This window comes from Sebastes umbrosus, chromosome 5 (assembly GCF_015220745.1).
Source record: "Sebastes umbrosus isolate fSebUmb1 chromosome 5, fSebUmb1.pri, whole genome shotgun sequence".
NCBI classification, from domain to species: domain Eukaryota; kingdom Metazoa; phylum Chordata; class Actinopteri; order Perciformes; family Sebastidae; genus Sebastes; species Sebastes umbrosus.
In genome coordinates, this window is record NC_051273.1 from 32,153,057 (window position 1) to 32,166,134 (window position 13,078).

At 38.4% G+C, this 13,078-nt stretch overlaps 1 protein-coding gene and 1 long non-coding RNA gene across 4 annotated transcripts in view; one reads left to right on the forward strand and one right to left on the reverse strand.

Moving 5' to 3' along the window:
- Positions 1–3,409: 3,409 nt before the first annotated feature.
- On the reverse strand, positions 3,410–4,206 carry LOC119488911. Its single transcript, XR_005207052.1, has 2 exons — positions 3,811–4,206; positions 3,410–3,619 (listed from the first exon to the last, which is right to left on the reverse strand). It is a non-coding gene; the product is annotated as an uncharacterized LOC119488911 (long non-coding RNA).
- A 516-nt stretch (positions 4,207–4,722) lies between these two features.
- The window catches only part of ryk (receptor like tyrosine kinase), a 57,325-nt gene continuing 48,969 nt past the window's right edge, over positions 4,723–13,078 (forward strand). For 2 of the 3 annotated variants that reach the window (XM_037770315.1, XM_037770313.1), the window contains exon 1: positions 4,723–5,444. In XM_037770315.1, the coding sequence (XP_037626243.1) occupies positions 5,183–5,444 (262 nt within the window). In that variant the 5' untranslated portion in view covers positions 4,723–5,182. The remainder of the gene's footprint in view (positions 5,445–13,078) is intronic. The other variant, XM_037770312.1, reaches the window with a different exon arrangement.

Here is a 13,078-nt window from a genome sequence, read left to right on the forward strand (position 1 = left end):
TGTGCTTCTGGTGTCTTTTTGTGGGTTAATATTTGTGTCATGAAAGTAGACATGGTCTTACTGTATTCTTTTTTCATTTTATTTTTTGCTTTTTGATATAACAACAAGTAGACATGACAATCACAAATATGACACACAAATAATACAGCAAAACAAACAACAACAGTATCATCTCTGGCAGTTAAAAAAATTGTTAGGTGGAGTAATTAATTAAAACAATAATACTGATATGGAAAAAGTGTAGCAGGGGAAACTAATAATAGCAATAATAATGCAAGTAATTAAAAACAACACTTAAAAGAGGGAGAAATTAAATTAATTAAACGAGGAGAAAAAATTATATAACTAATTAATAAATAAAGTACAATAAATTAAAAATTAAAAATTCTAAAATAATAAAAATAAAAATATAATGTTGATTATCGGGTTTAAAAATTAAGAGGTCAATGGCACAATGGGAGTGATCCCAGCAGCACTGAGAGAGAAGTGGGAAATAAATGGTTTCCAGACCAGCAAAATTGTATCTTGCTTGGCATCCCTCAAATACTCTATCTTTTCAAGATGAATGCAGCTCATTAAGTCACGTACCCAGTTAATATGAGTAGGTGGATGATTGGATTTCCAATTGAAGAGAATCAGCCATCTAGCCATTGAAGCAGAGAAGACAAGGGCCCTCGTATGAGGACTTGAGAGTTTTGTGTTTTGTGAGGAAAGACCAAAAAGTGCAACGAGTGGGCACAGGTTGATTACTGAGCCCAACGCTATTAACAGAGAGATAAAGATAGATTTACAGAAATCAAGCAGTCCCGGACAAAGCCAGAACATGTGTAGCAGTGAGGCTGGTGCCTGCCTACATCTATCTCTAGGGTTCACACCTGGCTTAAACTTTGCTTGTCTGACTTTTGTCCAATATATGATACAGTATCCTTTTTTGCTGAGTTTGTCATTTTACATATATGCACAGGAACCTGCTAAATATTACCTTTCAAGCTAATAATCTCTTTAGGATAGCCGACAGTATTACCACCACACAGACACGGTCAACAATTTCATCTAAATAGCCCTGGGTCATTGGTATGGATGATGTAATAATATTATAAAGAGTATGGTCTACACCCTGCTCTATATAAAAAGTGACCTGAGATAACTTGTGTTATGATTTGGCGCTAGCCCATATAGATAACATTTTAATTGATATATTACCGGTATATTTGATCAAAGTCCAAAGCTAGTTTTGATGCATGACTACAGGAACACTGTCTGTCATACTTCAAATTTAAACTACTTAAAGATTGATAAAAAATGTGTGTCAAGATGCTTAAATAACGGAAAGGAAAAGAAATGTATCAACAATATGTATTGACACAAAGTATATAAAAAATAAAATTTACACTAATAGTTACCACTGTATGTCCGTGCCTACTGTTATGTCATATTGTTGGATAACTGTGGTATTCAGTGGTAAACACATACTGGCAAAAAATGAACCCTATCGCTAACCTTATCCAAATGAGGCAGATAACTTGAGGCATGGCTAATGGAAGAAAAACACAGTTGACAGGTCTTCATCTTCTTTACCACTACAGTCTCTCTGCTGAACAACTCACCCAAGTAACAGTGACAAATCCTCATAAGCATCACCAGACTCTCTGAAATGACACTTCTGCTTCCCATCAGGACTCTAAATACAGACAGGTGGTAAATTAATAAAGGGAAAACCTACATCAGAAACAACAAATGCAGATGCTGCTATACAAAGCAGGAGGGGGATCACTGAATGATTTGATGAGTAAAATGATATGCTATGGTCTTCACATTCACCAGATCTCCACCCAGTTAAACATCGGGTGGCTGTAGCTCAGTGAGGTTGAAAAGGTTGTCCCACTGAACCCCAAGTTGCTCCCCATGGCGCTTTACAGCAGCCCACTGCTGAGATTTTGGAGCACGCCCCACAACCATCATCAAAAGACAAAACTAGGGAAAATCTTTTGGAAGAATGGTGTTTATCCCTCTAGTAGAGTTCCAGGGAGCACTAATGCTGTTTTGGAGTCTCGTGGTTATCTTAAACCTTACTGACACTTGTGTATTCTATATAATGTGTTTATTGTGCCAAAGCTTATAGTTACTACAATAGGCCTGTATCTATTTATTTATATTAAAGGATCCCCATTAACTGATGCAAATGGCACCAGCTAGTCTTCCTGGGGTCCGCAATCCAGTACATCATATTTATCATATACATACTTTATACAACATCACATTTGTATTTTACGCTATGTTCAACTCATATTCACCTCTAACAGCGTTATATTAAGAAAGCGGTCATTCAAATTTCTTTAACATACATTAATTTTACATTCCTTTACATCATCTATGATGAAGTAGCCTTTGAGGTATGTAAAGAGGACAGCTATTCAAATGATCTTTTTTAAGGCATTAGATTTTGGGCAAGGTAACATGATTTGGCCATCACCTGCTGTTCTAGTGAAATGGCTGTGAAAGTCACTATATTTGGTAATTTGACTATATAAAACTCGGGTTTAGTGGAATAAATGCTATTGCTAAAGAATGTGACTGTGCTTAAGGCAAGCCTTTTCTCTGCTGATAACCATTAAGAGTTTACGCTGCATGCTGTCTGTGTCTGTTCTTATATGACGCACAGTGCAGCCGTAACTACTGAAAAGCCAATATTTTGGTGTGGTCTACATTACAATTTAATGTTGTGTAGTGTGTGGTGTATTCTATAGGCTTTAAAGTGGCAGTAGGCAGTATATTTTTGGTATCATTGGGCAAAAATTCCAAAACAACCTTTCAGTATATTGTAATTCAAGTATTCTGAGAGAGAACTAGACTTCTGCACCTCCTCATGGCTCTGCTTTCAGGCTTTAGAAAATGTAGCCCGTGACGGGAGACTTTGACCAATCACAGGTCATTTCAGAGAGAGAGCGTTCCTATTGGCTGTGCTCCGGTCATGTGACTGGAACTTGGTGTTCCTTCACCAGATTTCACAATGGCGGCAGCGTCATAAACTTTCTCATTTTACAGCTAAACCGTGCACTACAAGATGATTCTGAAAACATTTGAGGAGAGAAATAGGCGTTAACGTAACAGAATATTGATTCATATTTGATCAGCGCTGCCTACTTTGACTGTTTGGTTGGAGTTCAGATTGATTGACAGCAGACCTCAGATCAGCTCTTACTGCTTGTTTTCCTATGGTCTGTGAAATCTTGCAGATGCCGTTAGGAGCACTGGAGGACACCGGAGGACACAGAGGGACATGATTTTTTTCAGGTTACCTGTTTCATCTACTACTGTCACGATATAGCAACCGTTTTATGAAAATAACTTTTTTTAATAATATTTGCTCCAATCTCGCCTACTTCAGCTTTAATAAAATAAAAAATAATGCTTTTTAATGGTTTTATTTTATTTCCATTCTTTCTCTGGCTATAGATGGAACAGCAACATGTGGGTGAAAGAAAAGTTTTGACTTGTGAAAAAGGCGCTTTTACAACCAAGATAGAAGGGCAGGGCAGTTGTCCAGTACGTCCCATTGTTCACATCTCTGAGGCCCCTGATTGAAGACCTCTGACCTGAATCCTGAAACCAACACAAACTAAAAGCATACAGAATGCACTTCATTTAATTGTATTTTATTAATTTAAAAGCTGTTGTCTCACTACTAGTTTTGATGGCCTCAGTGCAAATATGCCCCTCTACCCCTAAAAAGCATGCTTCTCATTATATAGCAGTATTTGCATGTTGGCATGTTTAGTTATAGATAATCATCCCACTTGTTCTCCAGACCTGCGGTTGTTGTGCTGCCTTCAGTGAACCTCGGAAGTTGTATGTGCCTTTCCGACCCAGGAGTGCTTATGGACAACAAGTGTATTGGAAATATTTCATAGCTCATTAGAAACTGGCCCAAATGGAATCATATTTAATGTATTAAATGCACAGACTTTTTTAAGATTGAATAGGCACTATTCTGATGACTGATGTATATTCATGACAACTAAGTTAACGGTAACAACAAATGTAATATAATTACACAACAACAACAACAACAACAATTATAGGTACAGAATTCCCAGTCTGTTTGGCTTCAGTGCTTCTTAAAGGTCCCATATTATAAAAAAGTGAGATTTTCATGTTTTTTAATTAAAAAGCAGGCTTAAGTCCTATATAAATACTGTGAAAGTATCGAAACGCTGAATCCACAGGGAAATACACACAGCCCGTATTCAGACACTCTGCATTTGAAAGAAGCTGTCAGGATTTCTGCCCATTTGTGATGTCACGAATATACAATATTTAGACCCTTGACACAATTTTAAACGTAAACAATCTAAATATGTCCCAGTTTAGTTCCTGTTGCAGTGTATGTGAATGTCATCAGCTGACAGGAAGTACACATGGACCCAAGCTGTTGCCTAGCAACGCAATTCTGTTGCAATTCCGTTGAAATGCGCTAAAACGGAGCGTTTCAGACAGAGCATGAATACAGGTATATTAAAGGTTGACAGTATGAGGAAAATAACAGTTTTTTTAACATTAAAGCACGTAAACATGTTCTAGTAGAAACACAAACTACAAGTATGAACCTGAAAATGAGCACGAAATGGGACCTTTAATGTGATATAATTGAACTCCTTTTTTGGTTCTCTATTTACTGTGAGTTTGTGGACATATGTCCGGCAGCCCGTGAAGGCATCACTCCCGTCCTGTAGTGGTTGCCCCGCTGCCCCCCCTCCTCCCTGCTGCTCCGGGTGAAAGCTGAGATAGTGAGGGGGAGAAAGACACGGAGGAGAACCATGGAGGGAGAGAGCTGGATGTAGGAGCTAGTCGGCTACTTTAGGGCACCTTTTTCCTTCTTTAGTTTCAGCCCGGGCAAATCAGAGCGCCTCAATGCGGCGGTGTCCGGTGAGTGTTTGATGTGCTGGTCGTAAACCGTCAACAGTCAAACACTAACCGTCGGACGGTGAGTTAGTTAGCCCGCTCCGGCTAACTTAGCCCGGCTCAGCTAGCAGGAGAGGACAAACAACGGGCTGGTGGAGCAGAGGAGTTAAAGCTACAAGTGGAGTAAAGTAACTAGTAATGTTGCCTCCCGGGATTAACTTCAGATACGGATGAGAAACAAGAAGTTGTCGACTGTGGAACACGACGGACTACCGCGGCTATGTGGGGCTTGATTCCCGGCTTGGTTCCCGGGTTGGTTCGGGGCTCTGGCAGCCCGCCTGAGTCCCGAGGTTGGCCACACTCGGTGCTGTGGAGGTGGAGGCTCGGGGGCTTCTTCTTCCTCCTGCTGCTGCTGGAGGGGGCCTCCTGCCTGGCCAACCCGAGCAGCACATCTAGCGTCAACAACAACTACAACAACAACAACTACATCCACCCGAGTGTCAACATATACATGAGTGTTGAGGAGGTGAAGAAGCTTCTGGGTAAGAAAAGAAACAAGGCCTTCATGTAAAGACAGCTGTCTGCAAACTTTTATCAGTGTTTCATCTGTGAGTGTGTGTTGTGATGAGGTAGTGCCAGTGTGACTCACATTTGCATTTTTCCTTCTAAAACACTACTGAACTGTAGTGAAACTTTACAATTTGCTCTTATTGTGTTTAAATAGCAGCAAAGTGTTATATACAACATGAGTCAATTGTAATTTTGGGTGTAAATGCCCAATATAATATATTTTCCATTTAATGGATTATATATATATATATACATATATGTATATATATATATATATATATACATATATATATATATATATATATATATATATATATATATATGTTTATATATATATATATATATGTATGTGTATATATATATATATATATATATATATATGTATATATATATATGTATATTTATATATATATATGTATATATATATGTATATTTTTATATATATATATATATATATACGTGTATTTATATATATGTGTATTTTTATATATATATATGTATATTTATATATATACGTATATTTATATTTATATATATATACGTATATTTATATATATATATATATATATATATATATATATATATATATATATATATATATATATATATATAAAATGGAAAAGTCACCCATACTGTTGTAGATTGCAGATTATCTTGGACACTCTAAATATCATAGAATAATAATAATGATAAAACAGAATAAAATAACATTACTTCTTATTTAAATGCCTCATGCTGTGGGTACTGTATATTAACATGTGCCATGAAATGTACAAATTATGCCATCACAACAATAGTAGACAGCTGGGCGGTAATTGCTTTTTATGAGCTGTGCTGTAGATTTTAGCATTACTATAAAGATCAACTTGCAATACTTGATACAAAAACTGTACATATCATTATGTGTGGATCTTAAATCAGTGCAACTGTTAAGCACAATGTTGGCTCAGTCAACAGTAGATATCATTTAATATTACCTCACACAAGAAAGCCAAAAGTTCCATCATTAAGAAAACAGACTTGAAGCTTGAAGCAGCTTCACAGCTGTTGTGTGTTTCAACGCTGGGCTGCATCAGTAAAGGTATGCTGATGTGTCACCACCAGGAATTGTGGAAAGGAGGAAGTGACTAGGCCATACATTTAAAACCACAGCCAGAATGGGATATTTGTGGTTTAGTGTCAGTATTAGGTTGTATGAAGTGAGCTGCAGGGAGGTAAGTTTGGTCCATTGTGTTGATAGTACCTTTGGAGTCCATTACGCAGATACTGAAGATGCACAAAGTTGTGTTTTACGTATGATATGGGCCAGGGGCACTGTGCTATATGGAACTGACTTGTCTATTTTGAGGCATTAGTATTTGAGCTATAATCAGTACTTGAAGTGGAAAAAAGAACTACCAGTACTCTTATTCACTTGTTGGTGTGTGTATCCGCCGGTTTCAGCAATCTTTTGCAACTTATTCTGATTTATTTATTATTTCTTTAAGCATGTTATGCTGTGTCAGTCATAATCAGCTGTGGTTTTATTGCTATTATTATACTTTTGTTATGCATCTTCTATAGTAGGCCTATAATACTCCAATAATATTCCAACTGGAACATTATAGGGTTAAAGTGGTGTGTTTGTATACATTGTTAATACTTAAAGTGCTTTCCTTTGTTATTTATAGTATCGCTCTATAATATAGACCTATTGTAGGATGTCTATAGGCTGGAATCAACAGCAGCCAGACAGGCAGGTACAGGTATGAATGCAGAGCTGAGGTGTGTGAGCTATTCATTCAGGTTTTAGGAGCAGCGTCCCAGTCAGGATGTTCCTACATATTATACAGACACACATTTGGAATTTCTACAGTGAATAAAAGATACTAGAAGATATTGGGTTTGGGGGTCCTACATCAAGGAAATTAGGTTTTTGACTAAAAACTATGCAATTTATCATCATTTTGGACCATTATTATTATTAATTTAATTTTTATTATTATTATTTATCACAGCCTGTCTGAACACTCAATTCTTCTTGAAATGTTTGCCCTGTAAAATCATATTCTATAAATTTAAAAGAGCAGATTCAGAAAACTTTAAGATAATGTTTCATTAATTATATATGTTCAGAAATAAAAACATTATGACGAACAGTTCACTAATTATTTTACAAAAAGGACGTGAACATTGTTTTGATAAATTATAGCACCTCGTTCTCACCCTCCCTCCCCTCATGCCGTGCGTCCAGATTCTCCCCACATAGTTTTTATGTTCATACGGCTTATGAGGCACGGCGCAAATACGCTGGTGCTGCGCCGTTATGAATCTCTCAGAGAACCTGATTGAGGGCAGAAAAGCGTACCGGCAGCTTGTGAAAAGCACCGGTACTCAAGAAAAAGTCAAGGCACGCTAAGTAGTAAAGTGTAGAAGTTTCAATACTGCGTACCGGTGAGTACCGGCCCACTTTGAGCACTGGCTATACTGTATACGAAGAAAAAAACTTGCTATACTTGCAAAATAAACAGAAATGCGCTGTCTTTACTTCACAATTTGGCTGTTGAAGCCTAAATGTAGGTGTCCTTGTTATGTTGGCTATAATGGTGTCTGTGAATGTTAAAAATGGGCTGATCTCCTTTATCCCGGTTCCCATGGTGGAGCCAGTTTTATGGATTGGTCCTAAATTGTTAATTTAGGGTTTACCGAAGATGTGTCGAGGGTGCTGTTTGGAACTAGTCATTTACCATGCGAGTGCCACTTTACAGTCCAATGAACGGCTATAGAAGTGCTAGTGCGTAATGTCTGTGTGGGGGGAGGAAGCTGATGCTGCAGCTCCTCAAACTGAGTAATGTGCTGTGGTAGATAACTGTATCATCATCTTGTTATGGTATCAGCATTTTGGCATCAGTTGTGATTCAGTAGGACTCGGCTACATGTGTTTCTGTTGTCGATATATCCAGGATAAAGTGTGTCCAGGTTTCGAACAGGAAGTTGTGTTGGCCAACCTCGCCATGCTGTTTATGCAGAGTGATTCAGTGCTGCCAGCGTGGTACTATGTTTAGACTCATAAACTCAATCATGAGCATCATACTGATGCAAATTCATGGCAGATTATCCAGATCGTGTGACGCTTTCAAATATGTAGACAGGTAAAGAGGATGATTTTGGTCTCTGGCACTTTGACAAGAGCATTAAACTATCACTCACTATTCTGTGTAAAAAAAAAAAAAAAAAAAAGCCCATTCCAGCTGCTTTCCTCCTCTCTATAATCTGACTGGTGTTAGACCGTAGGCTGACTCCATCCTTTTCGGTTGCATCTGTCTGCTGCCAGACGAGGGCCTCTCTTGTGGTCTGCGTGAAACCTTGTCTGGTTGTGTGGAGAAATCTCTTAATGTTTGACAACTACGTGTGCGGAGCTAAAAGTATGTGTGGACAGAAACTTCCATGATGCAGTGGCAACAACTGTAGGAAAAAACATGTTGGAGGGAGGTGAAACTGGCATCAGCTTCACGTCGTCGATATGCTGCTGGGGAGTCTCGCTGCAGATTCATGGAGAGATCTAAAGTTTGCTTTTGTCTTTAAACCAGCTGGTCCTGTAGTAAAACCTCCGACTCATCAGTCAACTTAATAGATATAATGAATTATAACACATGTCTATTGTGAATTCATATTTTTTCCTGAATGAAAACAACTGATAATGTCCACAGATAAGACAATGTGACACATGGCATGTTGTAAAAAACGTGTCACAACATCACTTGGCAAAGCCTTTGAAAGAATTGTTGTCTGCCCTCAACAGGTTTTCCTGAGTTCAGAGACGGTCTCCAAATTAGGAAGCTTTCAAAAGTGTACCGCCACTCAGATTTGTCTCAGTGCTCAGATGCCATGGCTGGGAAATTAATCAAATTTCAATTACAATAACAATTTTGGCTTAAAGCCAGGGTTGACGATGTTCTCCAGTTTACACTATTTGTTATATTGATTGAAATGGTGTTTACACCCCGACAGCGACCCATTACTTATGAGGTCTGAAAAAGGACCGGAAAAGAGCCGTCATCTGTAGCTGCTGTAATCCTGTAAAAACGTCTACCAATCACTGCCTCGTGGTCCGCTTGGAAAGAACCAATCAGATGCCTCCCTGCCTCCTTGCTTGTACTCTCCCCTTGGTGTGCACCAGCCTGAACTCAAAGCGCGTCACCACCGCAAGAAAACTCAGCCCTGCAGTTGCACTGTCGCGGTTACTTGTCAAGAGGTAGCGGTTCATAAAACGGTTGCTATATCGTGACAGTAGTACATGAAACAGGTAACCTGAATAAAATCATGTGCCTCTGTGTCCTCTGTGTCCTCCGGTGCTCCTAACGGCATCTGCAAGATTTCACAGACCGGAGGAAAACAAGCAGTAAGAGCTAATCTGAGGTCTGCTGTCCATCTGCCGTCTATGAGAGCCGGCTGTCAATCACTCGCGAACTCCGACCAAACGGTCAAACTAGGCAGCGCTGATCAAATATGAATCAATATTATGTAACGTTAATGCCTATTTCTATCCTCAAATGTTTTCAGAATCATCTTGTAGTGCACGGTTTAGCTGTAAAATGAGAAAGTTTGTGACGCCATTGCGAAATCTGTTGAAGGAACGCCAAGTTCCAGTCACATGACCAGAGCACAGCCAATAGGAACGCTCTCTCTCTAGTGACCTGAGATTGGTCAAAGTCTACCATCATGGACTAGATGTTCTAAAGCCTGAAAACAGAGCCATGAGGAGGAGCAGAAGTCTAGTTATCTCTCAGAACACTTAAACTACAATATGCTGAAAGGTTATTTTGGAATTTTTACCCAATGATGCCAAAAATATACTGCCTACTGCCACTTTAAGTAGCCTGCATTATTTCTTGCATCATACTTGTTTTGGCTTCATGTTATATAGAAATGTCATTCATTACTATCAATCAATCAATCTATCTATTTATATATTTTGGAGTTAACAAAATATTAGAAATGTTCTTTCTAATGCATGATGTTTCCAAAGCCAATGAGTAATCGTTAAATAATCGTGATCTCAATATTGACTAAAATAAGCCCTTTATGCTCGCATGCTCTGACATACGTGCCTACAACATCTGTAGACAAAAAAAGGAATGAAATACTCTGAGATTGTTCTCTGAACCGCAAAGGGCTTGTGTCTGTTAACAGGAGTTTCTGGAGAATCTTGTATCTAACATAGGAGTATCCGGAGCACCAGATGGATAGTTTGTGATTTATAATATGGAATTTAGACGGGTTAGGACCAAAAGAAAAATGTGCCACGTGCTAGAAGGCTCAATTATGTCAAGTATGAGAGATTGTCATGGCTGGAGAAGCACTGTGCTTATTAATGATAACATTAATAATAACTCTGTTCCACATAAGTATCCCAGTGAGCCAGCATGAACAATAGGACTTTTTCATGGAAGACATTTTGACATGTCACTGTAGGTAAAGCACTGTTGTGAATAATAAAATGAATGATAGCAGGGTCATGGAACTGCCACAACAAGCTGGGATGGAGGAGCATCCCTTAACCACGTTTAACCAGTAGCATCCCCGCTCAGCTCCATTCTAACCAGTGTTCATTTTGGCAGCAATTTTAGTCTTAGTCTTACTGTTTAGAAGAAAATACTTATTAGTTTTAGTCACATTTTAGTCATTTTTATCCTTCATAGTTTTAGTTTTAGTCGACGAAAAGTCATTACATTTTAGTCAAAATGTTTTTCATCATTTTCTTCAGCTATATTTTAGTCATTATTTTGAACATTTCACACCATCTTGTCTAGCCAAGACCAATCATTTTGTTGAAAATAATGAGAAATTTTGGTAAAGTTTTTATTTTTTAAAATACAATTTAGTCTCGTCATTTTTCATCAACGATATTGCATGTTTAAAATATTCACAGTTAGTCTACGGGGGAAAAAACGCGAACACATTTCATCATAGTTTTAAAGTTAACAGTTTTTCGAGTTTCTTGAAATTGTCTCCACATGATTTGTAGCCTATTCATTGCAATTGTTCAGTAATAAAATGGTATTTCTTCCCAATAAAGCATAGAGACATTATTGTGATGGGGCGGGGAAAAAGTGATCTCACCAAGTTCTGCAGTCTTGCCGTGGCCTCTCTGCTTTCTAAGCAGATGGACTCTCCATTCAGGGTTTCGTTTTGATAACTTTAACAAACAACCTGACTCTCGAGGGGTTGGTAGGAGCAGGAAAAAGTCATGCCTGAATAGAAACAGGGTTTTGCATGCGCAGCGTATCTTTCTATGGATGAACTGCAGGCAGCATCCCTGATTGTTTCTGCACATGACTAATGGGAAACGAACTGTCCGTCTCAACTCTCCACATGCATTCCTACCCTCAGCTCCCATATCAGCTGTGTCTCAAGACCCGCATCCTAGGTTTGAATTGAGTTGCAGCTGCCAGCTCAAAATTCAGTTACTTAAGCCAGACTTAACACATAGAAATCCGTTTTTGCTGGACGACAGTTGAAAAATGCTGAAAATCCCCACACAACCTATTGTTTTTATAGAACATGGAAAATTGCAAAACACCATTGTGATCAAAGTTGTCAGAAGCTGGCAAGATCACATCTTTTTAGATGAGAAGCCACCTCATTGATCCAAACTTCAGCATGTACAGTTATAGATTTCTGGAGTGTAATGAAAGTCCATAATGGTTAAAACAGATAGTGAGTGAATCAGATCATAAAGAAATCAAATATAGTCCTGGACAGGAAACAACAGGTATAATTCAGCCAGGAGAGAGTCTGTAAAGCACCAGAAAAATGGCCATCGCAGTTTTTCTAGACCACATGCTCATATATTCAGATGTCTTAGTTTGTCTGACTCCAAAGATATTCAGTTTACAATGATATAAAACAGAGAAAAGCAGCAAATCCTCATATTGGAGAAGCTGTATCCAGGGATTTCTTTGCATTTCTGCTTGAAAAATGCTTAAATAATTATCAAAATAGTTGCTGATTAATTTTCTGTTGATCCGCTAATCATCTAACTTTTTAGGCTCATGCTTACCATGAAGGTTTTATAACTTTTTTATTGTAATGGTTGTTCAGAATGTATTGTGAGCGAGAGAGCTGCTGCATCACACTGCTCACTAAACACCATGGCATGATCCAGACTACATTCATAAGGCCCATGACACCAAGCTATGACATTGGTCTCACAGGCTACAATAGCTGTCTTTCTTTCTCTGTTTCCTGGCATTCTGACCATCCATGTGATCATTTAGAAGATGAGGGATGAAGTAAGAAATAAGATTTCTGTACATTCATTTGCTTTCTCCTATAATAATGGCCTGTTTGAGCCCAGTTTTCCATGGTAGACCAGGCAACACATTACTCCGAGGAATTTATCTTGGTGGAAACTGAGTAAGCACTAAGAGAGTCTGTTTTCTAGTTCTCGCGTGGCACACTCACTGTGTTCTTGCAGCTCACTGTAGCAGCGCTGGGATTTTCCAGTTAATGCAAAACCATAGCTTCACAGTCCCCAACCAAAATTAGTATCGTGTGGACTAAATAAGCAGTTCCTTTTTAAAAAACATTTTTTCCAATACTTTGATTCAGAGCTGCAACTATT